At 37.9% G+C, this 14,506-nt stretch overlaps 1 protein-coding gene, 1 long non-coding RNA gene and 1 pseudogene across 2 annotated transcripts; 2 read left to right on the top strand and 1 right to left on the bottom strand.

The window, feature by feature from the left end:
• Positions 1–2,237: 2,237 nt before the first annotated feature.
• Positions 2,238–4,566, bottom strand: LOC122887475 (green-sensitive opsin-like). Its single transcript, XM_044220744.1, has 5 exons — positions 4,120–4,566; positions 3,722–3,890; positions 3,359–3,524; positions 2,971–3,210; positions 2,238–2,867 (listed from the first exon to the last, which is right to left on the bottom strand). The coding sequence occupies exons 1-5, from the start codon at positions 4,502–4,504 to the stop codon at positions 2,769–2,771; spliced, it is 1,059 nt and encodes a 352-aa protein (XP_044076679.1). The 5' UTR covers positions 4,505–4,566; the 3' UTR covers positions 2,238–2,768.
• A 2,910-nt stretch (positions 4,567–7,476) lies between these two features.
• LOC122887495 lies at positions 7,477–9,772 on the top strand. Its single transcript, XR_006380554.1, has 2 exons — positions 7,477–7,926; positions 9,100–9,772. It is a non-coding gene; the product is annotated as an uncharacterized LOC122887495 (long non-coding RNA).
• A 1,868-nt stretch (positions 9,773–11,640) lies between these two features.
• LOC122887487 lies at positions 11,641–14,060 on the top strand (annotated as a pseudogene).
• The last annotated feature ends 446 nt before the right edge of the window (positions 14,061–14,506 follow it).

Genomic DNA, 14,506 nt, shown 5'->3' with positions numbered 1-14,506 from the left:
GTGTTATTAGTACTTTTACTGAATTAAAGGATCTGAATACTTCCTTCACCATGGTAAAACATAAACAAGCATGTTTTAAAACAGTTACCTTATCTAGCAGTGAATATTTTATAAAAAGAGGTGCAGAAGACTCTTGTCTCTTAGAATGTGTATTACAAATACGTATATGAGACTATAATAAAGAATTAAATGAGAAGTTAAATGAGACGAAGGTGGATGTCAAACAGTTAAGCTAATAACTTTTCTAATGTTAAATGGTGCGACAAATGGTCTACAAACTAAACAACAAAGAATCATTTGTAAATCATCACAAACAAAAGTAAGTCAGGTGTGATGGGCAGGAGTGGTTTAGCCTATACATACAAGACACCATCCCTTGGCTTAATGTAGTCACTACCATTTTCCCCTGGGGACTTGTGTGCTAAATCCTGTCTATCACATCGATCTCAGTTTGTACATGTTAACAGTGAGTCCTCCATGCACGGCAAAGTTAGTCACAAGTTAGTTCCACAAGGCTCTATGCTTGGACCGATTCTATTCACCTTATATATGCTTCCTCAAGGCAATATTATTAGGAAACACTCCATAAACTTTCATTGTTATGCAGATGATACCCAATTATATCTATCGATCAAGCCAGATGAAACTAACCAGTTAACTAAACTTCAAGCATGCCTTAAGGACATAAAGACCTGGATGACCTGCAACTTTCTGATGTTAAACTCAGACAAAACTGAAGTTATTGTACTTGGCCCCAAACACCTCCGAGACACATTATCTAAAGATATAGTTACTCTAGATGGCATTGCCCTGGCCTCCAGCAGAACTGTAAGGAACCTCAGAGTTATCTTTGATCAGGATTTATCCATTAACTCCCACATGAAACAAACTTCAAGGACTGCCTTTTTTCACCTATATAATATTGCAAAAATCAGGCACATCCTGTCTCAAAATGATTAGTGCATGCATTTGTTACTTCTAGGCTGGACTATTGCAATTCCTCATTATCCGACTGCCCGAATAAGTCCCTTAAGACTCTCCAGTTGATTCAGAATGCTGCAGCATGTGTACTGACAAAAACTAGGAAAAGAGATCATATTTATCCAATATTAGCTTCTCTGCACTGGCTCCCTGTAAAATTTAGAATAGAATTTAAAATCCTTCTCCTCACCTACAAAGCTCTTAATGGTCTGGCACCATCGTATCTTAAAGATTTCATAATACCTTATTTCCCGACTAGAACACTGCACTCCCAGGATGCAGGGTTACTTGTGGCACCTCTTTCCTCTCTCCTCTCCCTCTCCATCTGTATGCATTTTTATCCCATTAATGCATGTTACTAACTCAACATCTTCTCTCTCCTGTAGTTTTTCTCGTTTCTCTCCTCTCTCCTTCTGTTGCTTTCAACAGGTATTTCTGCTCTTGTGTTCCTGCTCGACAACTGCTACTACAGTTGTTGTCATTGGCTCTGTTACTAATCCTGACATTATTTTTCCTATAGCTGTCATTCCTATTATTATTAATTCATTAATATCATCACTAGAATTACAATTCTACCATTTAAAAAAAAATTCTAGGTGGTATTCAGTAAAATGTGGGCCAGTGTTAAAATAAAGATATTTGACTCGAACATTTGTGATTGTACATTTTAACTATATATTTGATGTGGTTTTAGTCTTACTTATTTTCTTTTCTAAATGCATGCATTAAAGGCATTTAGCATAAAACTATTTAGGTTTGAAAATGTAATTAAACCAGTGTTTTATACACAAAATATTACATCAAAATAACTTGTCATGCTGAATGTACTACAAAAACAGGTTAACAACACACATTTTTGTTTAACATATTGTATCTTTTCTGACCATAGTTATACATTTCTTACTATTGTTAAGCTAAATTGAGACTTGGGATGCACCCCAGGTAACCCTGATGACATGATCCTATGCTGCTTCCAGTGGGCGCTGTTGCCCTCTACAGACAGGCAGAGGAAGGTATTATGCCATATTAAGACTTAGATATGGAACATTTGGTCAGCCAGTTTAGTGCTGAACAACATGTCCAAGAGAAACACAAGCTTCTCTGTGAGTTTCATTAAACCAATTAAAATCCTGATAAATTAAAAGAAAGTTCAATGTGTGTCTCATGAATAAACACCTTTTGAGGTCCCAACTTTATAGTATTGAGAGCAAGTCTTTAAAGTCTGTTGTTTGAAATGAACTCAATATGACAACACATTTTCATGCATGCATTTATTTATCTATGCTATTTTTTATATATATACAGTGTTTACAATTCATGATGACAAACAGCAAGTGACAAAAAGTTTTACATTGTATATAGTTGCTCATTTTGAAAATAGAGTACAAAATGTGTTCCCACTGATGTAAGAAAAAAAGGAAATATTGTGCCATTCAAACCATATCTTCTTTAAGGATGCTATGTAGATTCAATGGTGCTAAATAGCAGAAACATTTCAGGGACAACTGTGCCTCTGACAGAAAGGGGAGTAAAAGTGAGCATCCACATACATGTGTTCACAGATCTTACCATTATTTGTAATGATTTTGAATTCGCATCGATATGACAAACACTTTCCAACATCCTTCACATAAAAGATGAGTTCATGAGTTTGTTCCTGGAGCCGTTCATCACTGGTCAAGTAATTCAGACGTCCCTGAATTTCACTCAGTCCACATCGAGGATTATTCCAGATCAAAGAGACAGCAGAAAGGAAAATGTCCAGGTATATGAAAAGGTCTCTAAATTTAAGAGACAGAGGACACTTCTGTTTTGCTGGCAGAAACTGAGGTCTCATCGTCCACCATGCCGCCCATTCCAATTGTGCTCAGCATGCAGTTACGGAACTGAAAAAAATCAAAAAGGACGTTGAAATAACAAGCATGTAAGGTACATCATGGTGGGTTAAATACTGAAAAATGAAGGTAAATAATTTTCATATAAACCAACCTGTTTGTTAAACAGCACGTAGATAATAGGATTATACAGAGCTGAGCTCTTTGCAAAGAAGGCAGGGAGAGCTGCTGTCAGGGCGGTGAAGGCAGCTCCCTTGTTCATGAAGATCCAACCGGCGAAAGTGGCATATGGTACCCAAGCTACCAGGAAGCCAAGGACCATCAAGATGCACATACGTGTCACTTCCCTCTCGGCCTTCTGGGTTGACTCTGACTCCTGCTGCTGGGCTGCGGCCTAAAGAGTTTGTGACCAGAAAACATAATCAGAATTCACAGCACAGACAGTTTTGCAAAGCTTTAATTGAAAAGCAACTATAGAATAATTATATTTCTTTGAGGTTTGGCTATAAGTTAAACATTTCATGAACGTAAACTTCACTTACAGCTTTGACGGTCAGCACAAGGCTTCCGTAAGTGAAGAAAATGATGAAGACGGGAACAAAGAAGTGGACGACAAACATGTAGATGACGTATGATTCATTGTTGTAGCCTGGGGCCAGAGTGTAGTAGTCGGGTCCACAGGAGCACTGCATGCCCTCAGGAAGGTACCTGTGTGAGGTTTAAGAAGAGCAATTACTGCAAAAATCATTAAGACTTTAGCCATATAACTAGTTCTGCAATTACAATATCGACCATGACTATGCTTGTCATTTTCTGGATGGTTTGTTTGAGTTTGCTGTCAGGTTGTATCGATTTAAAGTCATATTTATTGTAAGTAAAGTGACAAATACAAATACAAATTGTACCTGGACCAGCCAAACAGTGGGGGTCCAGCGCATGCAAAGGCCATTATCCAGGTGAAAGCGACTCCAGCTGCAGCATGAGTTCCAGAGAACTTGAAGCTTCCCATGGGTTTGCAGACGACGATGTATCTTTCAACAGCCAGGACGACCAGGGACCAGAGAGCAACTTCACCTGCAAAGAGAAAAGGCATCTTAGAGCTTCACAAATTGACTTTTAGGTTGTTGGATGTTTAAGAAGTAAGCTAAATGTCCAATTTATGTTCAGTATATTTTGGTCATTGTCAGGTTTTACAAATGGCATGTCATGTTACCTGCTACATGTTAACTGCTCTGTTGTGAATGCACTGAGGAATTTTTATAAGCTGTTCAAGTAGTATGAAAGAATCAAGTTGACTTTATACCTCCAAGTGTGGCCATGAATCCCTCAACAGCGCAGGCAGTGGGTCCAAGAATGAAGTAGCCATTAAGAGCAGATGTGATGGTGATGGTGAATCCGAAGGCGCACATGATCAGTCCGGCCACAGCCAGGTTCACCAGGATGTAGTTGAGAGGTTGCCGGAGCTTCTTGTTCTGTGCCGTTACAAATAATGTCAGACCGTTGATGGGAGTTCCAGTGCAGATCAGGAAGAACATGTAGAAAGCTAGAAGTTTGTAGATCATCGGATCTACCATATAATACTGTGTGTATTCAAAAGGGCTTCTAACAACCCCAGTCCTGTTGGACATGGGGATGTAGAAGTTCTTGCCCTCTGTGCCATTGGGCTCGATTCCTCCGTCCCAAACCATCTTCACTAGTCTGTTGTTCTGTTGAACCTATTCGCCTGAAGAACCCTGAAGTGCTGATGGACACAAGAGTCAGAGTTGCGCAGTGAGATTTTTATACCTCACCACTAACTCTGTCATCAAATTGCCAAAATTGGATTACAGGACTGTTAATCTTAACACCGGCTAGAGAGATTAGAGCTCAAAGTAATTTGCTCCATTTTCCAGATCCGGAGGAATTCTTTTAATCCTGATTAAAGAATATATATTATGTTCAACAGCTTTTAGGATGTTTTCTACAGTAAGGTTATTATAAACACTCAAAGCACACGTGCATACATTCTTGTCATGTTGCATGTGTTCTTGAAGGTGAAAATCCCCCTCTCTATCACTATTCTAGTAAACAGTTTTCTCTTTACCCCACTTTCAATAATTTAGGCGGGAAAGCTACTGTCTTTCCATACTTTCTTTTCTTGATTGCTTAATTACATTGTGTTGAATGTTTAGGGGTTTACTTTTTTAGGCCTGACCAGCAATGTAACATTTTAACTGTCAGTGTCTGTCTCCATATGGAGGAACTGCAGGTGTCATTATCTTAATTGCATTAACCTCAGTGTCTCACCTGTAGTGTCCTGGCTGGGATGTAGCAAACGCTTACTGTCACAGGTTGGAAAGTAAGTGTCTGCTATAGACTTATCTAATTTGTTATCTTCCTTAAAGCAGACTAACGCTAACAATGGCCCAGAACATAGAGCCCATTCAAGTCAAGGGAAGTCAAAGAAGGCTCTGAAGACAAATAATGATTGGACCACATAGTAGCTGCAGATGCAATACAATTCTTAGTCCACTGTTAACTATTGAACTGTAACTTCTGTTGCTGTTGTATGTGCGACTATGTAAATCAAAATGTTCACCATGAAGAATGTCAGTGAAAATTCAACAGATGTTTGAATTTTGAATTCACAAGAAAGTAAAAGCTGCTTGTGATGCTCTGTACATCCAGTTTCATGAAGTTTTTTGCTTGTTGATTGTAGGTTTGTGCTTGATTAATGTTGTTTTTTGCTTTTTTTCTATATTATAAGTGCCCTTGAGTTACCTGAAAGGCGCTTAAAATTATTAGTTTATATTATTATTATTAGTTTAATGTTTGGCATCTGGTAATTCTGACTGACAAAGACTCATGCTACGACTGATAGAAAAAGAAAAAAATGTGACAAATGTGTCTAGATACGCAGCATGTATCTAAGTTATACTTCATAGAAGGAAACTTTACTTACAGTTGTATCTTAGCAGCTTCTTGCCACTGTGGAAAACAATAATACCTTTGATGGGTTCTAATCTGGCTTTTGTCAGCACCACAGCACTGAAACAGCCCTTCTCAGGGTCAGTGATGACCTTTTGATGAGTGCAGACGCAGGCATGTGCTCAATTCTTGTGCTGCTGGACTTGAGTGCTGCCTTTGACACAATTGATCATGGCATTCTTTTAGATAGACTGAGGCACTGGGTGGGCATAACTGGCACTGCATTAGACTAGTTCTCATCTTATCTGTCCAATAGGAAATTCTGTGTCAGCATTAGTAACTTCATGTCATCCTTCTCCCATATCAAGTATGGTGTGACTCAAGGTTAAATTCTGGGACCAATACTGTTCTCCTTATACATGCTTCCCTTGGGTGATGTCATCTGCAGACATGGTATTTCTTTTCATTGATATGCGGATGACACACAGTTGTACCTCCCTGTCAAGCCCACTGACCTTAGTACGCCGAGTTCTCTGCAGGACTGCCTGTCTGACATAAAACATTGGATGTCGATACATTTTCTTCAGCTCAACTCAAATAAAACTAAAATCCTTATTATTGGGCCCCAACACATCACTAAACAAATACTGTCATCTACTGGTAACCTGTCACAACATGTCAAGCCTGTTGCAAAAAATCTTGGTGTCCTGTTTGATAGCAATTTATGTTTTTAGCAACATATCACTAAACTTGTCCAATCACCTCAGAAATATTGCAAAAACCCAATCTATTCTAAATCTTATGATGCAGAAACTGTTGTACATGCTTTTATCTCCTCACGCCTTGATTATTGTAACAGTCTGTTCACTTGTCTTAATCAAAAAACTTTGAATCGACTGCAGACTGTACAAAACTCAGCTGCTAGGCTGTTAACCAGGACCAAGAGGTACGATCACATCACACCTGTTTTAGCCTCTTTACATTGGCTCCCTGTTTGTTTTAGGATTGATTTTAAGATCTCATTGATTACTTTTAAGGCTCTCCATGGCCTGGCTCCAGACTAAATTTTAGATCTTGTAATCCCTTATGAACCTTTACGTAGTTTGAGATCTTTGGGCAGGGGTCTCCTGTCTGTTCCTGAGTCCAGCATGAAAACTAAGGGGGACAGAGCTTTTGCCATCAGGGCCCCGAGGCTCTGGAACAACTTGCCTGAAGAAATTAGGTTGTCTGAGTCAGTGTTTTCGTTTAAGTCTCTTCTCAAAACACATTTTTATTGGAAAGCATATCCTGATTTTACCTGAACTGGCTGTTTATTTTATTGCTTTTGTGTATTTTATTTCTTTATATTTCATCATTCACTGTGGTATTTTATTTCTCTTGTTGTGAAGCAGTTTGTACTTTGTATTGATAAGTGCTCTATGAATAAAGTTTTATTATTATTATTACTTTTATTTCTGTTTTATTTTTATCTATAAAGGCAAAGTTACATCTGTATTTGTCAATGGTACATGGAAATATGTGATTCAAATTAAATTAACTAAAATGTTTGAAAATTAAACAGATTACTTTGATCATTTGACCTCACCAGAAACAAAAACAAAAACCAGGAGTAGATAATGCCCTTCAACCTTACCACACTGACGGTATCTCAGGTGTCACCCTCATTACCTGCCTTAACACCCAACAAATTAAGCAGAGTACTTAGTACACTATCCTGTGTTGAGGTCATTAACACATTTCTACTAGCCTTAAATCAACCTGAAATCTTATTTAGCTAATTTGAGGCTTGTTCATAAAATAAGAAACTCTAATTAAGTTAATTAAGATTCGGGTGATTCCACTCATCCACAAACAAGATCATAGTGTTCATCCACTTGTTGAATGTGTTAACAGTATCGAGGGACAGAACTACATTCTATTGTCCAACAAGACTGGGAGTGTGAGAAGTCTTTTTGAGTAACCACGGTTTTATCTGGTAGATTCATGGCAGATTTCTGCACGTTTGTGCTGATCTGAACTGGAATTCGCATCAATGGCCTTCCATCATTCCTGGACCACGAAGCTTCAGAAACCTCTCATCTACATCCTGGTCAACTCATCTGTGGTTGCACTGATGATCAGCTGCTTCAGATTCACCATCTCCATCACACCAACCGAACTGCCTGCGCTATCCAGGGATTCATAACCACACAGATTAAAGGAGGTAAAATGCAAAGGAAGATGACAGAAATGTCCTCTGCATACTTGAGCTTCTCATGAAATTTGTTATTTATAATATCGCTTTGCTTAAATATGCTTCTCTATTGAACCTACATGATTTTACTTACACTAAAAATATACACAGCAACAACAATAATACTATACCACTACAATTACTATTACTACTACTACAACTACTGCTATCACTACTTCTAATAATGCAAATTATTACAAACTTAATTTACTGTATATATCGTTCCTCCAAAGTCTAAGGGCTCTCACAGCAAAGGTTCCTTTGTTTCACTTTAGGGTCTAAATCTAGATTTTGGATCAATAAAAAGAGAGGCATCTTGAGGATTTTAGGAGATAATCTGTAACAGTCTAAGTTTTATAAACAGATGTCAGATACGTGTTGATATCTCCTTTTCCCCTCTATCCAAGATGAAGATCATTCTTGTGCTCGCTGTTGAGAGATACAGCACGTAATTGTCTGTAAACTCATGAGAAGCATCAGGTTCACTGCAGATCGTGCAGGAGCTGGTGTTGTCTTTACCTGGTTTAAGTCACCTCCACATTCTTGTCTAATCCAGGTATAATACATATTGTACTGAATGTCAAGTTGAAGTTCAGTTAAAGCATAATTTATTTATGTGCCCATTTATCACAAGCTTGTTTCAAAAGCCTTAATATACAGTATTTACCTCAGCTTCAATAATCAATCATATTTTTGCAACTGTATAAAACATTAGCACAGGTGTGAGAAGGCAGTGAGGACCAAAGTGCAGTTAGAGGCAGGAGAGTGAAGACGTGTTCAAGGAATTTATTTTCTTGACAGAACAAAAAGAATAATAATTATGTCTTGCCATCTAAGACACTGAAAACAACAAACATAACTAAGATCTCTGGCAGAGGCAGTCATGAAAGGTGAAACAATAGCAAGTAAATAGCAAGTAAATATAGTATTCAGTAGATGTGCATAAAGATACTGTATATTATTGTGTGGTTCATGTTAGTGTAAATCAGGTCCTTCCCACAGTGCCTTGAACATCACATTAAAACATTATGTCTTTTAAAACACTTCAGACTGCAGCACAGCAGCAAGAGTCACAATACTCAGAAGGCTGTGAGAGAAGTGACACATCATGTATGTGCGCCTTGATGGTCCCTTTCTTTCTAGTTGTCTGGACTCCAAACTCCACTTCCACAGGTTGGATCTTCGTAAACAAGGGAGCTGCCTTTGCTGCCTCAACAGCAACGATCCCCACCTTCTTTGAAAACAGCTCAGCTCTGTATAATCCTGTTATCTATGTGCTGTTTAAACAAACAGGTTGCTTCTTAAACGCAATTCAAAACTGGAACGTTCCAGTACTGCTGAATTTACTGACAGGCTTTTTTTTTTGTATACATGAAGTCACACTAATCACCAACTACTTACTTGCACAGTGTGCATATTTTCTGATGCTGTTAATGTTTGAATTAAATATATTCAGTATTTATAAACATTGGGAGTAAAACAATCCAATTGTATGATTTTCTGTTGTGACAAAACACAAAATGCTAATTTTTCATTTATACGTGAGTAAGTTAAATGTTGTGATTATACATTAGTATTAACATGTAATTTGTTTGTAAGATGAGAAAAATACGACTAATTGAGCTTTAAAATTTTTTAATATTATTATTTGTACAGCTTTAGAGTAATTTTCTTCACATTTCATTTCCATAACTGTACATGTATGCTCAGTACCTTTGGAAGTAGTGAATTGTTAGAAGATGAAACCGCAGTGTACACTGGTAAGACAGACGGCTCCACTGTGTCCTAAGAATAAAGACATTTATTCAGCTCTGGAGATTCTTCTTTCTGTCTTATTCTGTATTATGTGTGGGCTGATTTAAACTGTTTTACTTTGAGAGAAATGGATGTGTAAAACTATTCTGACCAGCAAATGAATGGACATTGGTAACCTGGAAATTTGGAATGTCTTTAGATAGATAAGATAAATTTGTTTGTAAATTTTTATTGTAATTTTGTACCTAATATATTAAATACATCTTATTTTTTTAAGCCACAGACACTTTTCAATAGACTGAAGTCAATAAACTTGTGAGTCCTGAGGTGACCCTCGCAGGCAGACCATCTTTGCAGGGATTGTCATACCTGTCCTTAACACTCACATTAAGTATCCATAAAGCCAGAGGATTTTTTTAAGATTACTTTTTTGGGCTTTTTGCCTTTATTTGATAGGAACAGCTGAAGAGAAACATAAAATGTGGGAAAGAGAGAGAGAGGAGATGACATGCAGCACCAGGTGAGCTACCAGTGCGCCCCAAAGAGCCAGAGGATTAACCAGGAGTCTGTGACTCATACATATTTGTGGAAGGATTTAATCCCGAATTTCACTAATATTACAGTATTCTTTACTTTAATACTACTAGATTTTTTTATCCAATATGTATGATTTTTTACAGTTTGCTCTAACTTTGAAAACATGTATTATTTGTGATCAGAACCAGACAACAGATACATGATACAGACACAGATGCAATCAGGACATTTTTTGAGAACCACCTGAAACATGTTTTTTATTTAACACTGGATATCAATGTGTGTTGTTTACTCTGCTGTTTGAGCCAATAAGGTATAATTAAGCTGGTGCACAAAGCTCATACACTGACTGCATAATAAGGTTACAGCATTACTGTAACCTAGTGGTGTAACTAGTATTTACTCAAATACAAATTTGAAGCACTTGCACTTGAGTGTTTTTATTTGTACCTTTTAATCCACTACAACTATGTGACAGCTTTATGTGACCATGCCTTTAGCAGGATTCAAACTCACAATCTTGGAATCTGACAGGGAGATACAAGTGGCAATATCTTAAACCACTTTACTATTGAGACACACTTTTAGCAGACAGCACAAGATGACTACTTTTTAAAATGCATACCAATCTGAATGCTAAATAAAAATATTAAAGAGTGAGGGAGTTGAATTGGATGATGGTACATGATAAACATACAGTATAAAACATAATTGCAATAATATATGGAGGACTGCCCTGAGGTGGTGTTGAACATAGAATCTTGGTTTCTAATAGGGAAAGCTGACCATCATCAGGGTTTAACCACAGAACCAGCAGAGGATATCTGACCCTCAAAGCACAAATTCACATTTTGTTGAGGAAAAATGTATTTGTCTAAAATTAAGACGTTTGGTGAGAAATTTGAGCATTATTAGTGGCAGGAGGTTTTCCAGAACATGATGATGTACACTGTATGTGCAAAGTAAGAGACAGTGTGTAAGTTTAATGAACAACAAATTACCAGCTGCTGGGTTCAAACCCCAACCTCTGGATCTGAGAAGGACACCAAACTGACAAGTTATTAAACCACTTAGCTATTCACATACACTGTTAGTGCACAGTAAAAGATGACAATTTTTAAAAATGAATTTAAAAATCAATCTAAATATTAAAGAATAATTAAAGAGCACAAAACATGCTTGAGTTTCCACATCGTTTGTAAGTATGAGTTTTCAGTCTGAAGATTTGAACCCTGGACAATTGTATCCCCAAAAGTTGTGACTTACTAACTGCGCCGTTGGGTTGACATGGTTTTCACCACACAAACTTAAAATGCTCACAACAATCAAAATGTTGTTCTGGTGTATTGTCAAATATTTTGGTGATTTTTGGTTGTTAGAAGCCCTTTTGAATACACACAGTATTATATGGTAGATCTGATGATCTACAAGCTTCTAGCTTTCTACATGTTCATCCTGATCTGCACTGGAACTCCCATCAACGGTCTGACATTATTTGTAACGGCACAAAACAAGAAGCTCCGGCAACCTCTCAACTACATCCTGGTGAACCTGGCTGTGGCCGGACTGATCATGTGCGCCTTCGGATTCACCATCACCATCACATCTGCTCTTAATGGCTACTTCATTTTTGGACCCACTGTTGAGGGATTCATGGCCACACAAGAAAGAAGAAGCAAGAAGTTTATTTCATCAGCGCAGCTTCAATGTGTTTGGAGAAACACTTCACAATATGAATTAATGACTTCTCTTACGTTGCTTCCACAGGTGAAGTTGCTCTCTGGTCCCTGGTCGTTCTGGCTGTTGAAAGATACATTGTCGTCTGCAAACCCATGGGAAGCTTCAAGTTCTCTGGAACTCATGCTGCAGCTGGAGTCGCTTTCACCTGGATAATGGCATTCGCATGCGCTGGACCCCCACTGTTTGGCTGGTCCAGGTAATTCACACATTCTATTTAAATCTTATAAAATTTTCAGTTTCAAAACTGACAAGATTTACATATTTCTAAACCACTCAAACAAACCATTCAGATGTTCTTAGACACTGTGGATGTGGATAAATGGCTAATTTAATAAAACGTTGATAAATGTCTGCATGATTTGTTCTTCTTAAACCTCACACAGGTACCTTCCTGAGGGCATGCAGTGAACAGCAAGGAATCATACATCATCTACATGTTTGTCATCAACTTCTGTGTTCCTGTCTTCCTCATCTTCTTCACTTACAGAAGCCTTGTGCTGACCGTCAAAGCTGTAAGTGAAGTTTTTAGGCATGTTCTTTGCCCTGTGTATATATCATTAACATAACATTAACTAAATTGCCACTATATAGTAGACCTTACTGAATTAACTGACAACATGCTGATTATCTTTTATTTTATTAAACTGTTTAGGCCGCAGCCCAGCAGCAGGAGTCAGAGTCAACCCAGAAGGCCGAGAGGGAAGTGACACGTATGTGCATCTTGATGGTCCTTGACTTCCTGGTAGCTTGGGTACCATATGCCACTTTCGCCGGTTGGATCTTCATGGACAAGGAAGCTGCCTTCACCGTCCTGACAGCAGCTCTCCCTGCCTTCTTTGCAAAGAGCTCAGTTCTGTATAATCCTATTATCTACGTACTGTTCAACAAACAGGTTGGTTCAATATGTTTTCTAGTTTTTTAGTGTTTGCTTCTTCTTCTTTATTCAGTCCTGAACCACATGCTCGTTTCTGAATTTGCTGTCTTTGCTCTCTTTCCCAGTTACATAACTGCATGCTGAGCACTATTGGAATGGGCGGCATGGTGGAGGATGAGACCTCAGTTTCTGCCAGCAAAACAGAAGTGTCCTCTGTGTCTTAATCCTAATGACATCCTCAAATCTGTGGACATTTTCCTAACTCATTGCTTCCAGATTGTAAAAAGATCCAGAGAAAAAAAACGTCTTGACCATTTGCCAAATGGATTTATGGATTTGACGAACGGATTCTGGACCAAACACGCTGAGGAATTCTATCTCCCCAGTTAATATGTATATGTAAAGAAATGTGGAGGTTTTTGTGGAGGCTTTTGCTGTGGAGGTTATCTCATGTAGCATTTGTGTGTCCATGCGTGCGTGCGAGAGCATATGAGTGAGTGAGTGTGACTCACTGTACAGCATTTGGTGACACTAAAAACACCTCAACCCTCAACTCAAGATAAACCTGCTGAAATGTGACAACACTTTCTGCCATGATGAATGTGTAATCACATGTGGGGTATTTTCCTGTAATTATGTGGGAGAGCATATGTTTTACTGGTCTTCTAGTGGTATCATTTACATGTAATTTATGAAAAGGGTCACCTACTCATTACATTCTCAGCACGTCACTCTCAAGCGGCAGAGAAAGGTCTCTTAGTGTAAATACTCAAAAGCAGTCAAGTCACGTTTCTGTCAGTGATGCACTTTTGAGCAAACATGGATATCACGCAGTAATCCCTCGTTGTAATCCTTTGTGAATCCTCTGAAGTGATTATAAGAGCAGAGGTCATTCCAGGAACTGCTGCTCAACCAATTAGTCATGTTACATTTACAGTAACAGTAACATGAATGCAAATTTAAAACAACAGAGAATTCCTGAGATATGAAAATGGGCAAGACAGATGGCAGAATGTGAACGCTTAGTATCTTAACACTTTATTAGATACAAACTTAATCTTTTCAAGTTCTTATGGCGCACTGGAAAACCAGCCCACAGCAACACAAATAAAAAAAGTGATGCGTTTCTTAAGGGGCTGCAAATTTATCTCACAATTTTAAAAAGTCACTAAAGTCACAATAAACTGAATTATCTGTGTGAATGAAATACATATTTTCAAGTATAGTATCTTAAGGGTTTTTTTGTATAAAATTTGTATAATATCTTTAGGTGTGAGTCTTTCAGAGTACAGGTTCTTCTAAGTAAATATATGACATATTTAGACGAACAGAACTTCTTGATATCCTGTGTCCTGGATGACCGAGAATTTTCACAGACAATATGACATACAGTATTGTTTTAGATCACAGCCTAGCTGCAACTTTAGTAAATTTATATGAGCCATGACATGTGCAAGGTCCAGTCTGAGACAGTAAGAGCATTTCCTCATACCTGCAAATACCCCCCAAAGCCTAACTGTTAAGTTGACATTATCTGAAGTCATCTAAATTGCATAAACTACATGTCAAAATAATTAGCTGTTTCATACAGCTTGGTAATAAACACGCCTCCACAGACCACATACGTTTGAGAATTATGTGTGT

The sequence above is a fragment of the Siniperca chuatsi genome, linkage group LG2 (genome assembly GCF_020085105.1).
Source record: "Siniperca chuatsi isolate FFG_IHB_CAS linkage group LG2, ASM2008510v1, whole genome shotgun sequence".
Lineage (NCBI taxonomy): Eukaryota > Metazoa > Chordata > Actinopteri > Centrarchiformes > Sinipercidae > Siniperca > Siniperca chuatsi.
Note: the sequence above shows the minus strand (reverse complement) of the source record. Positions and strands in the feature narration are given on the sequence as shown.